At 38.4% G+C, this 20,493-nt stretch overlaps 1 protein-coding gene across 2 annotated transcripts in view; it reads left to right on the forward strand.

Moving 5' to 3' along the window:
• Positions 1-20,493, forward strand: part of LOC121511054 (spectrin beta chain, non-erythrocytic 1) — a 187,238-nt gene that overhangs the window by 151,865 nt on the left and 14,880 nt on the right. For both annotated transcript variants that reach the window (XM_041789564.1, XM_041789562.1), the window contains 14 exons: positions 560-650; positions 770-916; positions 1,139-1,402; positions 5,346-5,570; positions 6,770-6,859; positions 6,950-7,228; positions 8,505-8,635; positions 9,684-9,888; positions 10,603-10,977; positions 11,122-11,208; positions 17,437-17,594; positions 18,894-19,032; positions 19,331-19,415; positions 19,515-19,711. In XM_041789564.1, the coding sequence (XP_041645498.1) occupies positions 560-650; positions 770-916; positions 1,139-1,402; positions 5,346-5,570; positions 6,770-6,859; positions 6,950-7,228; positions 8,505-8,635; positions 9,684-9,888; positions 10,603-10,977; positions 11,122-11,208; positions 17,437-17,594; positions 18,894-19,032; positions 19,331-19,415; positions 19,515-19,711 (2,473 nt within the window). The remainder of the gene's footprint in view (positions 1-559; positions 651-769; positions 917-1,138; positions 1,403-5,345; positions 5,571-6,769; positions 6,860-6,949; positions 7,229-8,504; positions 8,636-9,683; positions 9,889-10,602; positions 10,978-11,121; positions 11,209-17,436; positions 17,595-18,893; positions 19,033-19,330; positions 19,416-19,514; positions 19,712-20,493) is intronic.

Below are 20,493 nucleotides of genomic sequence, written 5' to 3' on the forward strand. Positions count from 1 at the left end.
ATGTATTGAAGTTTCCTCCCTTGAATTGAATCACAGGAAAAATGAACTTTTTCATGATATTCTAACTTTTGAAATGCATCTGAATACCTTTCATTTTAGCTGATTTGATTTAAGTCATTATTAATTAATGCATTTTTTAAATTGCATTAGTTAAATTCCTTAATGTCCTTTTTAGCACACTAAACTTAATTTTAAATGCAAAACTGTGACATTTTACAGTGTAACAAAAAAGGAGATTCATCAATTATGCACAGAAATATTAAGATTAATAGCAATTAAAAATGTCAGTTGTTTGATAGTCATTGTGCTGTTCGATATGAATGAATTAGACACAATAATGATAAAGTATTAAGTAATAATTAGATGTACATGAGAGGGGAAAAAATACTATCTGAGCCATGCGCCCCGGTTCTGTCCGTACTAAATAACTTGTGTTGTGACTCTGTTGAAAAATAAGCTTTTCTTATTAAGGAATTAGGAGAAAAAAAGTTCTGTATGTTGTTTGTTTGTTTCCTTAAAAAATGAGCAAAACTCCAACATGTAAAATTTTGTTCCTCAGACACAAGAAGAACCGAGAGGCTGCCAGTGACCTGCTTGCAAGGCTGAAAGACAACAGAGATCTACAGAAGTTCCTACAGGACTGCCAGGAGGTAATCAAACACATCAAATAACAAAAGCTATCCACAACACCTGCATGGTCTTTATATAGAGTCCTCAGTGTACCCTGTAATGTTTTTGTTATGGTTCTTTGCTTTTTGTGTGTCCTTAGCTGTCCCTGTGGATCAATGAGAAGATGCTGACAGCTCAGGACATGACGTACGACGAGGCCAGGAACCTTCACAGCAAGTGGCTCAAACACCAGGCCTTCATGGCAGAGCTGCAGTCCAACAAGGAGTGGCTGGACAAGATTGACAAGGTGGGAGAAGAAGTAAACGTGTGCACTCATTTGTATTGTCAGCCAAACGTTTCTAAAGGCTGCGCCACTTTGACATCTTTTAGAATAATTGTCTTAATTCATCATTTTTATCCTGTTTTTGCAACAGAAGAAACTTTGAAAGTGAAAAAAGTTCTTTTATAAATAGAAACTAAATACTTAATTGACATTACAGTTGAGTATAAAAACAATTCTATCTCTCAGGATGGGAAGGCGCTGATGGCGGAGAAGCCAGAGACGGAGGCCATGGTTAAAGAGAAACTGGCATCTCTAAAGACAATGTGGCAGGACCTCGAGTCGACCACCCAGACCAAAGCCAAGTGTCTGTTTGATGCCAACAAGGCTGAGCTATTTACACAGAGCTGCGCTGACCTCGACAAGTGGATGGCCAACCTGGAGGGACAGCTTCAGTCCGATGACTACGGCAAAGATCTCACCTCTGTTAACATCCTTCTAAAGAAACAGCAGGTGAAGAGCTGATTTTCTGTATCACAGAGTATTAAGGTTGTAGGATCTACTTCTCTCCATGCTATTGTAGATTTTAGTGACTGTCTTCATTCGTGTGAGCCTGGGAACTTCCCCTAAAGCCTTTCAGTATGAAAGTCCTAGAGCTCAGAGTGAAGCTAATAAGTACAGAAGCCTAAAGAGGAACTTAAAGCTCCTGTTTCAGCTGGTAATGAAAGAAACTGAAAATCTCTTTATGAGCTACTAAAGCAAACAATCATCAGGTAGGAGGGCTACCTGTAACTTACATTACTTGTAAATGTTTATACTAAGGGATGCTATGGGATAGATAATGAAGTAATTCATTGTGTGCCGTAGACACAGCCTTTTTTAAGTATTTTTAACAGCAGAGCTTCAGAGTAAGGGGTTTATGTGACTGTTAGAACAGAGAAGGATACGCTTTTTGTTGCATGTGCAGGACAAATCTAGCAGAGATAAGACCCATGTCTTTGTCCTCAAAATTAACATGAATTTAAGTCATTTGCAGAAGCTTTAACAGCTTTTATACTTTAAAAATAGATCCCACATATTGGATTTAGACACTTGTCATTCTTTGTCAATCAAAATTAAATTTTAACATACTAGAGGGCTTCACCTTAAATTTGTATGTTTTCGATCAAGAAATTCACCATATTGCAATACATACATAGTATTATTGTAATAGGACATAGAATTTTTTGGGTAACACCTTATCTTAGTGGGACCTGGTGACCTAGTACTTTCTCAAGAATAAGGTGGTAATTCCCTAGTAATGACTAGCATTTTACGAGTAATAACTCAGAGATATGGTAATATTAAGTATTCACCTTGTAATACTATATTAATTATCAAGTAACTCCTTGTAATTTATTGCAATTCTCTGGTAATCAGATGGCTTATTACCTTAACACCAACCCCCTAACTCCTAACCCAAACCCTGACCGCCAAACCCTCTAACCCTACTCTAACAATTAATTTAAAATTATTAAGGAAGGACTCACTTTCATTTAGTGGGTCAAAATAAAGAAACAACCTGGGAATTATTAAGCAACTGATATATAAAATTATCATCTTGGATGCAGGTACCAGATACCAGCCTGTAAAACCAAGTTTTACAGAATAGCTTTGTCCCAGTAGCCATCAGTAAGATAAACAAGTCATAGTAATACAACTCTAATGATGTAGGAACAAACTTTGTCTTATTTACTGATTATTTATTGTTCTTTGCACTTTGAACTTGCTCTCCTTCTCCTTATCTTGTGTTTAGTGTTGGCACTTTCCTAGCTTATCTTAACTTTCACTCATTTGAGGTTTATTGTCACTTTATAATGTTTATACTTGCCTCATTTTACCTCACAGAGCCATGTTATGATCTTACCTTTATCCTACTCTTATTATACCCTTTAGTTTTTATCTTATTTTATGTAGCCCCCCCCCCCCCAGTGAGGTTGACTCACTCACTGCAAACCAAATCTACCTATGGGTATAAATGAGGATGCCTTACCTTACCTTATTCCTAAGAAATTACTTGGTGAAAATACCAACTTACTTCTAGAGAATTGCCACAATTTTACAAAGAATTACTTGAATATTGATACATTATTACAAGGTAGATACTTCTGAATTATCACGTGGTAAAATACCAATTTATAACAAGGTAATTACCACTGGATTCTTGAGAAATTACTGTATCATTACTACTTATTTCTGTAAAATTACTAGACAATTAGAGACACTATAATTGTACTTACCTTTTCTATCAGTTGGTACTACAGTATATAGAAACATGTCTTTTTAAATACCATCCTCATGCAGGCTTGTGCAGTTTTTAGATCATTTACAAACTCTTTTTATGACCAGAGTTGTTTTGAAATGTTGAACAAGTGATGAGCTAAATTTACTGTCACATGTGTTACTTAGTTAGCTTCTAGTAATGACTTGGTAATATTTTGGTGTTCAATTGCTTTAAATTGTTAATTGCTCTTATTTTAAATTTCCAGGAAGTAAGACATGCAACATTGCTTTTACAAGCTTGATGTGTTTTCCTTTGTGAAACTGTAAATATATGAGCAGTAGTTTAGTTGTTAGTTTAGTGGTTTGGTACTGGTTTAGTAGTAGCAGTAGTAGACAATTTAGTGGAAGCCTCACATCGGTGGGGGGCAACCCCAACTTTCCAACCCAAACCCACAAACGTGGTCACTACACAGATCATATATGGTGATTAATTTCTGAATTACTCACACAGGTATTCTAATATTTGCACAAGATATTTAGGTCAAATGGTGTGTGGGTACTGTGTTTAGTGCTTTCCCAGTTACTGTTGTGGATGTTTCCTATCTGACTCTTAGATTTGATCTAACTGTGACACCACATACAACGAGGTTGAGTCAAATAGCAACAGCAGTTTAATTACAGAACATAAACATTAGAAACACAACTAAAAGAAAACAGTACCAGCCACCTATAAAAATCACCATATTTGGTTCAAGTTCAAGTTTTTAAGGACAGCAATGTATCAGTGTTGTTTTTTCATACTTCTTCACTTATAGAGGGCACTTTAGACAATAGCAAATAATCTTCAGAAATCACATTATTAGTCTGAGGTGTTATTTAACACCCAAGGGTGTGATTCTGCGCTGTTAATTTTATTGAAATGGTTTCACATTGCAGATAATTGTGTTATAAAAATGTGAGAACTCTTTTGATCTGAAGCTCTCCAATTCCTGAAGGGAACCTCTTCAGTATTTTTTCTATTTTTGGAGTGTCTTCTAACAATCCTTTATGTAATTCACCCACTGGTGAATGCTCACAGTTACACACAAAAGCAATAACCTCAAATCCAAGTCTCATCCGTGCACACACTTCACTCACACAGTTGTTATGTAATCTTTCATTTGATGTGTTACAGTGCAGCATTGACACTAAGAAGTGTTGAGTGTTTATGCGTTTGAGCAGTAATAGAGCTGTTAGGATGGTTTTAATATTTAATTTATAAGGGATACCTTGTTTTTCCTACCATCTGTTTTCAGATTTGAGCTGTAATTTTTCTCTGTGCATGCACGTGCGAAGGAGAGAAGGAGAGAGAGTGAGTGTTAGAGTGAGATCGTTAGCAGAGCATGAGATCTGTTACACAGAGCGACAGGAGAGAAACAACTCCTCCTCTTCTCCTTCCCCTCTTCCTCTCTGCTCTCATTTTCAACCAGTCTCTACCTGTGTTTTTGTTTTTTCACTTGCCTGTGACGCTGTTTCAGACTGTTATTTAACAGTCTGGCTGCAATGCAGGATCATAACTTTGATATCTATTTTTAGGCCTTTTTATATTTAAAACCGGAGAATTATTGAAGTTTTTTGATCAGTTTCTGGAGCTTGACATAGATTTTTCCTGGAGAGTGTGAGACAAGGCTTATGTTTTTTTTTCTCCTTATTTGTGTTGTCATGTGGACAAACAAGTGACTTCCAAATTCTAATCAATTTAAATTTATTGGCTTTTCAGGATTTTTTCAAAAGCAATTCAATTCAAGGTCCACATCATGGATTTCCTGGTGCTTTAGAACATTTTGTCCTCTCACAGGAGATTGAGTTTGTTTAGTTTGTTTAGTAATTAAGCCCAGGCGATATGTCATAAGTAAGCAAACCTCATCTACTGAAGAAGACTGTAACCAAGAGTGGAAGGCTTCAGATAAATCTGGAAAGAGGTCTTTGAGTAAATGTATTCTTTTGTATTTTACTCAAAATCTGTTCATTTTCCTCATTGTTGTAACTGATTTCCTGTATTTGCTTTTTTTTGTAAACTTTTTACAGTCATATCCCAAATTACTTAGAGTACATTTTAACCAGCTTTCAAATCTTTATTTCTTTAGATTTATAAACATTTTGATGGGAAAAGCTGCACTTTCTCACATTTTACCTATGACCTGTCCTCCTGCAGATCCTGGAGAGCCAGGTGGAGGTGCGTCAGAAAGAGGTGGGTGAACTGCAGAGCCAGTCACAGGCCCTCAGTCAGGAGGGGAAAGGCTCTGAGGAGGTGGACGGACAGAGGATCAGCGTGGAGAAGAAGTTCAATGCCCTCCAGGCACCACTGAAGAAGAGACGAGACCACCTTATGGCCTCCCGTGAGATCCACCAGTTTAACAGGGATGTGGAGGACGAGATTGTGAGTACAGAGCTGGCGTTTGACCTCTTATATACAGGAAGTGAACTTTGTTTTACAGTTGATGAGTGGGATGTGTTCAATCTACAGACATTCAGATTAGGATTACCTGCAGTTTTATATGTATAATTTCAATTCATCATACTAAATAAAATAAACTGTTACCTTAAGTGTCGGTATGAGAAGTAGGCTACTGCTGTTTTAGCAGCATAATAATCATGGTATTGTTAATAGCTATGGTAACTGAGTTTGAGGTGGGATCAACAGCTGCATAAACGTCCAACTGTGAAAGCGTCACAGTCGTGATAGTAAAAGCAGTAGTTGCCCGTTGGTGAAAGAAACATCAGTATATTAAAAGAAAGTAGCATCATTAGAATTGATGGTAATGTTAGCAGCATTAGTTGCAGTGATATCGAGTCAGAAGTGGTAGAAGCACTATTAGTGGTGGTAGTAGCATTAGCTGAAGAGGTAGTAGCATGAGAAGCAGTGGTATTAACATCATTAGTTGTGGTAGGTAATGTTAACAGTATTAGCAGAATAGGTAGAAATGTCAGAAGTGGTAGAATTATCATTATAAGTATAACAAGAATCATCAGAGGAGCTAACATCAGCATCATTAGTAGTGACAGTAGTGTTAGCAGCATTAGCAGGTGGTAGTAGCACCATCCCTGTGGAAGAAGATTCATTAGAGAAGTGATTATGGGCATAAGTGTTATTAGCAGTAGCATGGTTGTGACAGTGATATTTGTGTTTGCACTATAAGTTTTAGAGGAGTCTGAAGTGGTAGTACCAGCATTAGCAGAAATGGTAGTAGTATCATCATTAGTGAGTGATGCATTGTCAGTAAGAACCAGCATAAGGATTAGTAGTAGCAATATGAGTGGTTGTAGTAGGTTTAGCAGAAGTGGTAGAGGAGTCAGAAGTGGTAGTAGCATCCCTGTGAGTGGTAGTAGCACCTGGTGGCAGTGACATCATCAGTAGTATTGGCAGTGGTGACAATTGTTTGCAGTAGTCGTGGCAGTATCATCAGTGGTAGTAGCATGGTCAGTAGTGATGGCATTTATGATCCAATTGTATTTTTTTTCCTTTTTTGTGAAAGCAAAAGTGAAGAAAAATGGGGGGCACAAAATTAACTGTATATTAACTGAGTATACAGTGTTTGTAATGTGTTAGTTAATGTGTGCTTGTGCATGTGTCTGCAGCTCTGGGTGGAGGAAAGGATGCCACTGGCCACATCCACAGACCATGGACACAACCTGCAGACTGTTCAGCTGCTCATCAAGAAGAACCAGGTGCACTAATACTCATTTATTCTCTGATAAAATCACCTGCTATAAAGTTCCCCCTTCTAAACCCTCCCTTTGACCTTGATCTCCTCACAGACGCTACAGAAGGAGATCCAGGGCCATCAGCCTCGTTATGACGACATCTTCGAGCGCAGCCAGCACGTGCTGAGGGAGGACAGTCCCACGACCGAAGTGATCCGCCAGCGTCTTAGCGAGCTTCAGTCACTATGGGAACAGATCAAGAAGGAGACAGAGAACCGCCACGCCCGTCTCAGCGAGGCTCACAAGGCTCAGCAGTACTACTTTGACGCCGCTGAGGCAGAGGCCTGGATGAGTGAACAAGAACTCTACATGATGTCAGAGGAGAAGGCCAAGGTGAGGACAAAAATCAGGACACGAGGAGGGGAAGCAGATCATATTTTAGTTCTTCTTATATCCTGAATAATCATATTATCATATTATATTGACTTTAAGTGGCAGCTGGTTGATAACCCATCCTCTAACAGGCATTAAAGGGGGGTCAAGCAACTCAAGTATCTGCTCTTTGGTTAAAATTAGAGCTGGGCAAAATTTCAAAATCATATTTCTTTATTTTTAGCAGAATGGTGAGATACACCTTATATAGCTTGACATTTTTTTCTGTTAGGAAATGACTTGTAGTTATCACAATACCAGAATGATAAAGTTTAGTAAAAGTCACACCCCCTTGTAACCTAGACAACCAAAATAGAACAGTTATTTTTCAGAAAATTGAAGACAAACTTCCACACGCCGTCTTAAAGTGTACAAAAACATTGGCCATATTTTCATATATTGGCAAGATAACAGCAAACTAACACATTTAAGGGGCAAGTAACAGTTTGGCATGCTTTTAAAAATCCTGCAGAATAGAAAGTGTATAAACCACAGTTCCTCCTCATTTCAGAACATTGTAATGTTGATAAAAGCCACTTTAACCAATTGCTACACTTAAACACATTACCACCAAGCTAAAGAGGGTACTACTGAAGGATCAGATATTTAGAGGGTCATGAGAAAATAAAACTACATGTCCCAGTGTTGAGTTTAAGAACAAGTTGCCCTGTGTTTCTGCCTTTTTGATTTAAAACTTCCTGTTTTTTGTTTTGTTATTCGGTTCACCTGCCACTTCCTCAGTTTGGGGTTTTCATTCAACAGTAGTTTTTGGAGTAGGTGAAGGACTATCGCTGATTGTGTTCTTATCTCTACTGGTCTGTAAACTTCCAATATTCTACTTAAATACTTTGAGATACTTACAGCAGCTGTAGTAGGAGCACTAGTCTTTCATTCTGAGAGTTCTGTTGTTGGCTTATTGCTGTGTTTATCTAAGACTTTAAACTGGAGAGCTGAAAACTTTTAAAAACTACACTAGTCACTTTTACCAGAAAAACCAGATGTTGCTTTTTTTGAGTTTAGAGAATATGGTTCAAAAATGTAACAAAATTTAGCCTTAAATACTCTCTTCCTCTCCACTAGCTTACATTTTTCTGCTAAGTCTCCAATCTCATTGTTTTTCTGTATAAATCTTTTTTTATTCTTTGGTCACATTTTTCACCTTCTTGCCATCTATTTTTTGTTCAGTCTAATTGAGAATAAAAGTAAATAACGAGAAATGTTTCTTTGTTCCTTGCAGGACGAGCAGAGTTCAGTGGCCATGCTGAAGAAGCACCAGATCCTGGAGCAGGCGGTGGAGGATTACGCTGACACTGTCCACCAGCTGTCCAGCACCAGCCGGGGTCTGGTGGCTGCTGGACATCCTGACAGGTTAGAGAAAGATGAAACTATTTCCTCTGCTTTTTTCTTGTCTTTATGCTGAAAACTTTGCATTTTGTCCACAGAGGAGAGACAAAGGGCTAAAAATTGAAGTAGAATGTTAGAATCAAAGAAATACAAACAATTTGGGTATAGGAAATATATAAAAGGTTGGAAAAATAAGTAGATTAATAAAAAGGAAGCAAAAGTAGCGAGTGGTAGATGAGAGAAACGTCAGACTGTTTCATATATCCATTGCAAGGGATGTTTTGTCACATTCGTTACAGGCCAATAAGAGCGACAAGACAAAATTAGGTAGTAGGTTTGTGCAGTTCCAGCAAGATACTAAGTTCAACAGTGAGGGGGCGTCATAGTTTATTAGCTTGTTTGATAAAACTCATGCAGAGATGAAAAAAACATCTTCTCTGCCAAGAAAAGCTTTCAATGTGTTTTATTGCTTGTCTTTCAATAAAGAAATGCTGTCCAGATCTGATAAAACTGCAGCTACAGCTACATCCGAGCTAACAGCTCCACTGGCTGCAGATATTACTACTGGAAAAACAACTAAACCCAACCCAAATCTAATGCAAACTCATGCTGAACGGGTCAAGAGAAGAACGGAAATATCTTTTCCATCATGAAAGGCTTACAGTGTGGTTCAATGCTCTTTGATGTTTAAGAAATGTGGACAAGTTCTGATAAAAACTACGATTATATCTACATCTGAGCTAATCACTACACTGGCAGCTTCCAGTTTTACTAAACCCCCTGTAGTTACTGCCCTGTTCTCCTCAGATGACACTGATTGGTCAGGTCAGTTTTCAGACCTGGCACAACGGTTTTAGATTAGAGCTTTGCAAGATGGATTTGTCTGATGACAGACATGCAATCTGGCCACTCCTTCTGCTCTGCAAGGTTGGAAAACGATAGACAAAGGAGCAATAATTGTTGAAAAATTAAATTTGGGGAAATAAAAGTAGATTTTTTTGTTTTTTAAAGGATTAACATAAGTAAGACTATCATAATAATATATTACATTTTCTCCCCTTCCCTTCTTAAGCGAGCGTATCGGGATGCGTCAGTCTCAGGTGGATAAGCTGTACGCCGGGCTGAAGGATCTGTCAGAGGAGCGTCGGGGAAAACTAGACGAGCGTTTGCGTCTCTTCCAGCTGAACCGGGAGGTGGACGACCTGGAGCAGTGGATCGCTGAGAGGGAGGTGGTGGCTGGATCCCACGAGCTAGGACAGGACTATGAGCATGTCACTGTAAGAATAACAAACGCTTTATTATTGCATAATGATAAAGTTTCATAAGGGCTGTTGTTATTTTGTACTGTGATGCAGATTTTATCTTGACCCACTAATTAGCATAAAAAGTTTCTCGACATACTAAGAGTAAAATCTCAGTTTCAATCTTTCCAAAGGTTAGATTTATTGCAGCTCTGTTTAAGATTTATTGCAGCTCTGTTTGATAATGATAATCTGTTTTTGTCTGTCTTAATGCTGTTGAATATTAAGCTAGTAAATCAGGAAATCTACCACTATGACCAGGCATAATCACCTGGTTAACATTTAAAAACAGTCATCAGTGCTGTGTTTTCTTGCTCTGATTTGTAGGATTTTGTATCAGTTATTTAATATTGTATAAGTGTTTGAAATCTAAATTTAAAGGACATTAAAGAAAATTGCTATCCATTTGGAAAATGGTTATAACCTGATATGTTTTCTTAATATTCTGTTTGCTCGAACCTTTTGGCCTCCAAAGTTGCCTCTGATTTACCAAAAATAGATAATATTTATGAAAACGGTGCAATATATTTTTTTAAATAAGTGCAAAAAGCCCTAAAAGTCCTACTCTCAATAATTGATATTATGACTGCAATTACTTTTAGCTGTACATGCATAACTGTGAGTTGACCTGAAACAAACTAGAAAACTGGTTTGAACATCTTTGTCATCATTGTTATTTTCCTTCTTCAGATGCTGCAAGAACGCTTCAGAGAATTTGCCCGTGACACCGGTAACATAGGCCAGGAGCGTGTGGACACCGTAAACCGACAGGCGGATGAGCTGATCAACACTGGCCATGGCGACGCCGCCACCATCGCAGAGTGGAAGGATGGTCTGAACGAGGCCTGGGCAGACCTGCTGGAGCTCATTGACACCCGAACACAGATCCTCGCCGCCTCCTACGAGCTGCACAAGTTCTACCATGATGCCAAGGAGATCCTCAATCGCATCCTGGACAAACACAAGAAGCTCCCAGAGGAACTGGGTCGGGACCAGAACACAGTGGAGACCCTGCAGAGGATGCACACCACCTTCGAACACGACATTCAAGCACTGGGAACGCAGGTACGTATTTGACACTTAAACCTAAAACTTCTGCAACCTTGATTTACTCCTAAAACACTAATCACTAATGTAACCACTAATATTTTAAATGTTCAAAATGTTCTTATTAACAATAATCTTTGCCTCCTACACTCTTTTTTTCAGGTGCGGCAGCTTCAGGAGGACGCTGTTCGTCTGCAGTCTGCATATGCTGGAGACAAAGCTGACGACATTCAGAAGAGAGAAGGAGAGGTGAGACTCAGATAAACAGAATCCTCATCAGCATTGGGCTCTGTTTACTTGTTTACTCTCTCTGTATCTGCTGCAGGCATGCATGCATGCAGTACTGATGTAGTTTAAAGGTGAACTGGAGCCAGCACTGACCTTAAAAAGTCAGTGTGAAAGGCTCTGTTCCTCATGCATGCTGCACTGCTGCTGCACTAACTTGGCACAGTTCCTCTGCCCCCTAAAAATACATAGGTGGTGAATAAGGAGTCAAAACGAAGTCATTGTTTATTATATGATATAGGATAACTCTGCTTATCAAATCACCTGGATTGATATCAGTCTTTGTAAAATGATGAGCTATTGTAAACAATAAAATCTTACAGGGCATGGTCAAAATGCAGGGCACAGTGTTTCGGTGTCCTAACTACACAGAACATTAGTGATAAACCCTTTGAGCAATGTGATCAAATAATATGCACCTTATACCCTTATGAAGTTTTTTCTTCAGACTCATCAGGCAAGCTGTGATTGATTTCTTACTAAGCTATATAAACAAAACTGTTGAGGGATTTTTGTCAACTTTGATGCTATTTTTTTGTCCATCAAAAAGATGTAGATTTTTTTAGCCTTTGCCCTGAAAGATTAAGTTGCAGCCATTACAGTCTGTTTCTCTGCACAACAACCTGATATGGGCTAAGATCTGAGCAGTGTACATGTGAGATCAGCAGGCGCGAAAGAAGCTTTGACACAATAAATACCTTGCACTGTTGCCCTCAAGTGCTTCTGTGCCCAGGTGAACTTTGACATATGAGTGTATTATCAAAATAAATAAAGAGTTAGATACTCCAAATTTTCTGATAGATTTGTCTGATCTAGAATGAAAGATTGTCACTTAACCTCGGGCAGATTTGAAAAATTAAAAAACATGGGTTATTAATAGTTTTATTATGAACTCAATATAGAATTTACATTTAAGAAAAGGTACAAAAACAGTTTATTTTCCTTTCAGTATGGTTCTATAGAAAGGGAAAATTCTAACCATCCAAAATCAGCATGGACATGACACTACAGGATCAAATCACATATCAGAAGAAATTAAAATCTGTGTCTTGAAAATAATGATTAATGGCAATAAATCGTATAATGCTGGAAAGTCTGTTTTCTCTTTTAAATGTTGCCTCATTTGTAAGGAACATGCATTTGTGGGATGAGCAGCAGAGCTGAGTATATGGTTTAAGCCCATGAAAAATTTGCCAAATCTTCTCTTCCAATGTCAAACAGCTTATTTTGCTGTTGATATTAACTCTTGTTTTTGAGCTTCTGGTACCCCTAGGTGCTGACAATCAGGTGCCTGATTGGCACACCTGTGAGCATGGGCCCTGCTACAGTGGTCAGTAGGTGTCTGCTCCAAGAGTTGGTATGCCACATTTGACTGCCCTGGATAGGGCCCGTGCAATAGGGCATCTTCAAGCGGGTGTTTTGCAAAACCAAGTTGCAGCGCTATTTGGAGTGAGCCCTAGTACCATCTCCAAACTGAAGGCCAAGTTCTGTAAAATGGGGGATGTCAGAGACAGGCTGCTAAGTGGGCATTCCAAGAAGATTAGGAACCGTAGGCTGTCTTCTACAGTGTTGTAGTCAAGGTTTGCAGGACAATATGGCTGACGGCTCTCTGCCCAGACAATCCGGAAAGACTTCAACCAGGCAGTCTTCAGTCTCATAGGGCTGCCAGGAGGTCTACCATGAATGCCCTTCACCATCAGGCCGGTTTGCTCTGTTGTAGGCATCATGTGCACAGGAACCTCAACATGTGGAGGAACGTTATGTTCAGCACTAGGTCCAGCTCTGCTGTTCATCCAACAAAGGCATGCTCCTTACAAATGTGGCACCATTTAAAAGGGTAGTGAACAGGCTTTCCAACGGTATAAGATTTATTGCTGAAAACCATTGTTACAACAAATAAATAATTTACAGAGCAAAGGATGACAAACATTAAACTGTGAGTTTCCCCACCAAACATTAGCATTATTCCCTATTTTTAAATGACAGATTTTTGACAAAAGAGCTACTTTATCATGCAAACCTTTTTTTTTTTTTTGCATGTTAAATGGCTGTTGCCTACATCCCAGAAATGTCCTGTCTTCAACAGATATTTTCAGAAAATGTTTGTGAACAGTGACAACCTAAAACATGAAGTTGAATTTCCCTCAAGTACCTCCATGACGTGCTGAGCCTTCCTGTCTGCTGACAGTGCGAGAGGACTGTTGATGATTTTAAACTCTTTGAGTGTTTTTGATGGCGTTGTGTTTTGACCATTCCCTGTATGTTCGTTTCCTCCCTGTCCACCCAGAAGAGAAAGGGAGAGGTGAGACTCCGTTTACCAAAAACATTGGCTTTGCATCAGTGTTCATTTTGGCTGCAGCTTTAGACTTTCTTTTAACACTCAGACTAAAATGTTGATCAAGTTAGCGACATTTTAGTGAATTTAGCTCTGGCCTTAGCTTGGTAACAGACCTGGGGATTTGCAGATTATCTCTTTGATTTCTTTTATATCTTTTTGTTAATTGTGTGGGTGATTTTTTTTCTACAAATAAAAATACAAAATCAAGAAGAGCTCAGGTTTTCTGATCAACGACTTACCTGATGCTGCATGAGTGCCTGTAAGCTGTAAACTCCACCCACCTGGGCCTCCTTGGAGGTCAAATCAAATGCAACTTGTAGTTTGCAAATTCACTTTGGGTCTGGACAGGCAGGCCTCTCGCTTTTCTAAGAACAATTTTGTACATTTTTAATACTTCATTGCTGCACACAGTGGTGCAACGCTAATGTTGGTGTTCGTATTTGCTTTAATGTACAGTAGTTGCTTGTTAGCTGGCAAAATACAGTTGCTTTCAGTCCTCTGCGGCCATGTTTCCATTGACTTTGTTCATGGTGTTTAGTATTAGATAAACTAAATAGTCTGTCTTAGAGGAAATCAAAATAATCTACTAAAGACGGTGTCTTAAGATTGATTTTATGAAGAACTATGTCATCATGAGACACATCCAACTCAATAATTGCACTCTGCATTTTCCAGATTTAATCTACAACCATTATTTTACAAACTGAGCAATTTATTGTGTTTATTAAATTTTGATATACTCTGGTACCTAATACCTGGATACTTTGTGTTTATGATACCTATAGATGCAATTTCTCAACATTAATACTGTTAATGTGAAGCAGTGTAGCTGTAACTGTGACAGAAATACTTTGAAAATCATTGTTTCTTTATTTCCATGCTGTAAATTGATTTTATCTATATTTCATGCATGTGCATAGTTGTTTGAAGGATGTGTTTTAAGATACGTCTTGCTCAACACCTGTTACTGTTCTCTAGTTTACACTCAGGAATGCAGTGTCTATAAAAACTATTCACCCCCTTGGATGTTTTACCCTTTTATTGTTTTTATAACTCAATCATGGTCAATATTATTTGGCTTTTTTGGAAAAGAAATTACAAAAGAAATCCTCTTAAATGATAAATGCAAAATAATACCAATTAAATAAGAATATGTAATTTAAAATAAATGATTGCACAAATACCCACCCCCTTTAAAGACACTGACCTATCCACACAGACTCAGTGCTGTAATCACAGCCAAAGGTGCATCTACTAAATACTGAACTGAAGGGGATGAATACTTATGCAGTCAGTTCTTTTGTTAAAACAACAACAAAAAAACAACAAAGAAGTTAACAAAGCCAAATCATACTGGCCATGATGGATTTATAAAATCAGTAAAGGTGAAAACATCCAAAGGAATGAATAGCTTTTATAGGCACTGTACATAACATGGTCCAATTTTCCTTCAGACAGGCAATAATATATTTATAATTCCTTGTGTTTATTTTCTGTATTAACAAATCTTATATCCATGCCTTATATAGAAAAAAGATGTTTTTTTAAAAAAACAGCAATTTGCCTTTTTCCTCTAAAGGAATCGAAGTTACTGTTACAGGAGGAAATATCAGTACTCAGTGTTTCCCACAGAATGACTCGTTACTTGGGCAGTAGAGATGGCCTGCCTAATTCTGGATGTTTTTTTTTTTATTTCTGCTTTTTTGACTTCATTCATCAGCTGTCCATTGTACATTCATGCTTAAACAACATCACTCACCCACTCAAATGTTTCACTCGACAGTCTGCAATCATATCTGATGAGCTGGTTTGTTGCTGATGAAGTAGAGAATCATCCTTGAGTTAGGACATATCAGAAAGAAGCTGCAAGAAAAATGTTGACATGGTGGCAGCCAATGCTTCCTTTTAACATGAGGCACTGCAAATCAGGAGCGGGGCACTAGTTGATGTTTCTTGCATGTTTAGATGTTTCTTACACAGCCATTGTTAGACTTGGAGACTGCTGGTGGTTTTTAAGCCCTTGGGACATCCACAGCATGACCGGCTCCTACTACATACCTGGACAGTACCCTCGACCGTGCTTCCTTGCCACATTCACCCCTTATCTTGCTCTAAAAGTGTGGTGATTGTTATTTTTTCAACAGATTATTTTCCCCTGACTCTGGTAATATGCAAAGACATCCAGAGCATGACCAGGGTTGTGTCAGTCCTCCTCCTTCTCTGATGGTGCCCTCAGGCGGCATACTCACCACATCTACGCCTTACTTCAGCCTAAATTTTTGGCCCAAAAATGCTTAAAAGCTCTGCACAGCACTGTAAATGATCTTACAAAAAGAAAAAAGACTGAAATTTACTTGTGGGGCTTTAAAGATGACCCCCGTATGGTGCACGTGTGGGAAACACTGATCTTTTTTTGTTGCTTGTTGTCGCAACAGCACTGAACATGTTTACTTTTGAGAATTAAGTGTGACCCAATCAATTTGACACAGAGTAAATAGTAATTAATGTCTATTGTGTATTAACACATATAAGTAGGTTGTAACAAGTGACCCATAGTATCCATGCATTGATCACCATTGTCTTGTCAGCCTCATGTAGAAGCCAGTATTAGCATGCTAACAAATGGAGGTAGAAAGTGGGTATTTAGCCTGCTAACACTTAACTGTTACTTAACTGATGTGCTAATCTGCACTTGTTGGACAGGTGGCTTCAGTAAGTGGGTCTACCGTTTCTTGTTGTGATGTTTGTGCTAAATAAGGTAACAGTAAAAGTTAAATGTTTGACAGGCGTGGTGTAGATGCCTTTTGACTTGTCCAGTGAGCTGTCTGTGAGTTTAATAAAGGAAAATCCGACATTAAGGAGAAGTGGTGGACTCACTTTACATCACACTGTCACCAGAAAGATGTTGCAGTGGCTGAACAAAAGCATCCTGAAAGGGACAATAAAGTATGTGATAAATCATGATAAAAAATTGCACTGATCATGACCTTAATTAATCGGGATAAATGCTGATAGCCCCACTGACAAATCAGAATAAAATGTCAGAGTTTGGCGAGGAAAAAAGACCTTTCATTTTGGATGTTTTTCCCTGTTATCATGGCAGTATAAAGTGAGATATGATGCATAAAGAAACTGTTAAGAGACAATCCAGTGTTTTTCCAGCTCCATGCATGACGGTGTTTGAAGCTTGTTGGAAGGTGTGCTAAATCATTATGCATTGTGCTTCCATGAATATTTCCCACTTCACATTTCAAAAGCTTTCCAAATAGTTCTCCACTACTGTATATCCTGGGTAGCCAGAGATTGTATCTGCAGTCTTTCCCTACAGTGATATTACTCAGATGTATAAGAGAGCAAACATTAGAATTTCAAATTTTGGCTTGCTGAATATATTATCATGTTGCCTGGACACACTCACACAGTGGGAGCTCTGCTTCTGTCTGAATGCACTGATTTGCTTTTATCCTATTTATTTATTCCTCTGGGCTGTTATCCTCCCTCAGTACTCTGCTGCTGGTCCTGTGCAAGACTCCAGTTGCATTGGATATTTTTTAGGTTTAACAGTGTGTTCTCAGTTGTTATAAACACTGTAAGAATGTTGCCAACAATGAATTAGCATAATCAAAAATGATACCATCAAAGGATTCCTGATGAGATTAAACTCTGTGTATAAAGGAGCCACTTGTATGTACACTGAAAGCTCATTAAAACAAAAGTTAAAAGTCAAGATTTCTAGCACTTTAGCAAACAAAAAGGGTAAAAAAAATAAAAAAGTGATCATGTTGAGAGGAGCCCAGTTCTCAATCTTTATGGTCTGAACTCTGCTGTTTGTGTTGTCTCGTCTCCCTCCCCAGGTCCTTGAGGCCTGGAAGAACCTGCTCGAGGCAGCTGAGGGTCGCAGGGTGAAGCTGGTCGACACTGGAGATAAGTTCCGCTTCTTCAGCATGGTGCGAGATCTGATGCTGTGGATGGAAGATGTCATCCGTCTGATCGAGGCTCAGGAGAATCCCAGGTAAGCTCCCTGAGATGGGAACACATGAAGAATGGATTGCGGTTTACTAGCACAATGAACTGCACATTACTTAGCATTTGGGGTGAAAAGACATTAGGTGCTCTATTTTTCACCGCTATGAACTGCCTTGCTATGAGGCTGACTCTCTGCTTTGTTCTTGTCGGGGAGACCCACCTTGCCACAGATTTTCTAGAGTTACTACAGCTCTGTCATACTGTAAAATATTTAACACTTTAAAAGTGTAGTTTAACTATATGCAGTGTGGACTAATAAAGACTTCTAAAGTGGTAAATTTAATGCTATATTAGTTTAATTAACACTGTGAATTTTGCTGTGTATTTAACTTTATTATGGAGGCATGGCTTAACCTGAACAACCTGGTTTGAGCTCTGTTCTCTTGTTGTTCTTGCCGATAAGTAAAGATAATATTTTACTGTATAACTCCGCAGTGCCTAGAGTAAACTTTGAATGAGAAACTTTTTACTTTTTCTTCAGTATTTATAGACCAGCACTTTTACTTTCACTTCAGTAAAAGTAAGCAGAGTAACTTCTTTTACTTGAGTATAATGGTTGTGAACTTTTTCCACCTCTGTTGCCACTGTTCTTACGATGCACCAATGTATAGCATGCAAGACATTCCAGTGCAAACACACTGGTGTAGCTTTGTATCTCTGTGAAGTGAGCTTTCATTTTAAAACAGATTTTGAAGAGGAGCTGTCAGCATTTCCAGAATTCTGTGAGTGAATCCCACTCTCACACTGGCAGAGTTCAGTTCTATCAGCATTAGCTGATAAGCTATAAAAGATAGGGAGCAGGATTCAACCCTGATTGTGGTTAATATATCATTAAAAGACTGTACATGAGGACAAATTTAATTGTTCTCTAAAAATGTGTAATTTCCCTTAACTGTGTGATACTGGAGCACTGTTATCTCTGTGGTTTTGTCAGCACACCCCATGTACAGAGACTCTTGTCTTCAGTGCAGGCAGCCTGGGTTCTACTCTCTCTCCTTATTGTCTGACTATTCATTGTCCTATCTCTATAAAGGCATGAAAGCCCCACAATAATTAAAAAAAAACATGCAGTGCCACAGTTATCATTAACTGTCTGTTTGACATTCACTACTCCATCTGGCTGTAATTGCTGCTGTTTTTGATGAAACACCCTTTACAGTGAGGCACATTTGCATAGAAATGGGAAAATTTGCCCTTAACATTTGCTGAATGCTGTTAACCAAGCTGATTATGTGTTTCATGTCATGACGCACAGTTGAATGTTGGTTTTCTCACTTATTTTCAGGGATGTATCATCAGTGGAGCTGTTGATGAACAATCACCAGGGCATCAAGGCCGAGATCGACGCTCGCAACGACAGCTTCACAGCCTGCATCGAGCTTGGGAAAGCCCTGCTGGCCAGGAAGCATTACGCTTCAGAGGAGGTTGGGACTTCTTTATGCAATTCAAGAACAAGAATACTTTTCACAATACTTATATGTCTGTTGTCATATTTCATCAAAATATATTTCTCAATTTCATCACAATATCACTCACTGCTGGCTTTAAACTTCAAATAATTTCTTCTTCACATATCATAAATCACAGTAGATAAATTCAGTGCTACTTTACCGCCGATTCATTTGTCTTTGTTAAGAAGATGCTTCAGATGGATTACCTTGTATTGACTCAAAACAATCAGAATTTGTCCTTTTTCACATTTAGAACTTGTTTTCCCTCCAGATTAAAGAAAAGTTGTTACAGTTGACGGACAAGAGGAAAGACATGATTGACAAGTGGGAGGACAGATGGGAATGGCTTAGACTGAGTAAGATGTTTCATACAATTAATAATCAACTCCTTTATTTATCATTCAGCGACGTGTCTAATGAATAAAGAAACACATTCATCTTGTGTGCGTGTTCAGTCCTGGAGGTGCACCAGTTCTCCAGGGATGCAGGTGTGGCCGAGGCATGGCTGCTGGGTCAGGACCCGTACCTGTCCAGCAGGGAGATTGGTCAGAGCGTGGACGAGGTGGAGAAACTCATCAAACGCCATGAGGCCTTTGAGAAGTCAGCGGCCACCTGGGAGGAACGCTTCGCTGCTCTGGAGAGGTTGACTACGGTGAGACTCTTAAGCCTTTTCAGATGCCACAGCCCCACAATTTTAAGATAGGTGGCCACTGAAGTTTCAGAATTCCACTTAAAATGCCTGGAGAATTTGCTATGAATTTTTCAGGAAGATAACTTGAAAATTTTCAAATATTTTCATGGAAGTTCTAGGATATTTTTGTGTATTTCTGAGTTTCATTGGAATTTTTAAAGTGAAACTTTTGAGTATTTTCATGGGAAAATGGGGAAAAAATCTTAATTCTGGGGGAAGTTTGATTTGAAATTTTCATGCATTTTTGTGTTAATTTTGGAAATGAATGTGAATTTGGGGGAAATTTTTTCAAGTTTTTGGAGGAGTATTTGCAAGGAATTAAAATTTGAAATTTTAAGGAATTCGCAAAGGAAACTTGAGATAATTTTTTTTCGATTTGTGGAACTGGGAGAAGGGGTGTCCTTAGAAATCTCTAGAATTTTATGGAAATTTCAGGGAATTTGTTAGGATGTTTGGAAGAATTTTCTGTCTTTTTAGTGGAATCTTGGGTATATTTGCATGTTTTGGGGAATTTTCTTTTGATTTTGGGGGAGGATGTTTTTTGAATATTTACAAGAACTTATCTGGAATTTTTTGAGAAGTCTTTATTTAATATATGAATCATATTTGGTCAAAATGATTCCTGTTCAAAGGCAAGGCTGAGCTTTTGAATTTTTTAGGTCCTACACATCATAAGTGGGAGAAAATTAAAATGCACTCTAAACAAAAGCTCAGGTCTTTCTTCCAAGGTTAAAGGTACAGTG

The sequence above is a fragment of the Cheilinus undulatus genome, linkage group 6, assembly GCF_018320785.1.
Source record: "Cheilinus undulatus linkage group 6, ASM1832078v1, whole genome shotgun sequence".
NCBI lineage: Eukaryota > Metazoa > Chordata > Actinopteri > Labriformes > Labridae > Cheilinus > Cheilinus undulatus.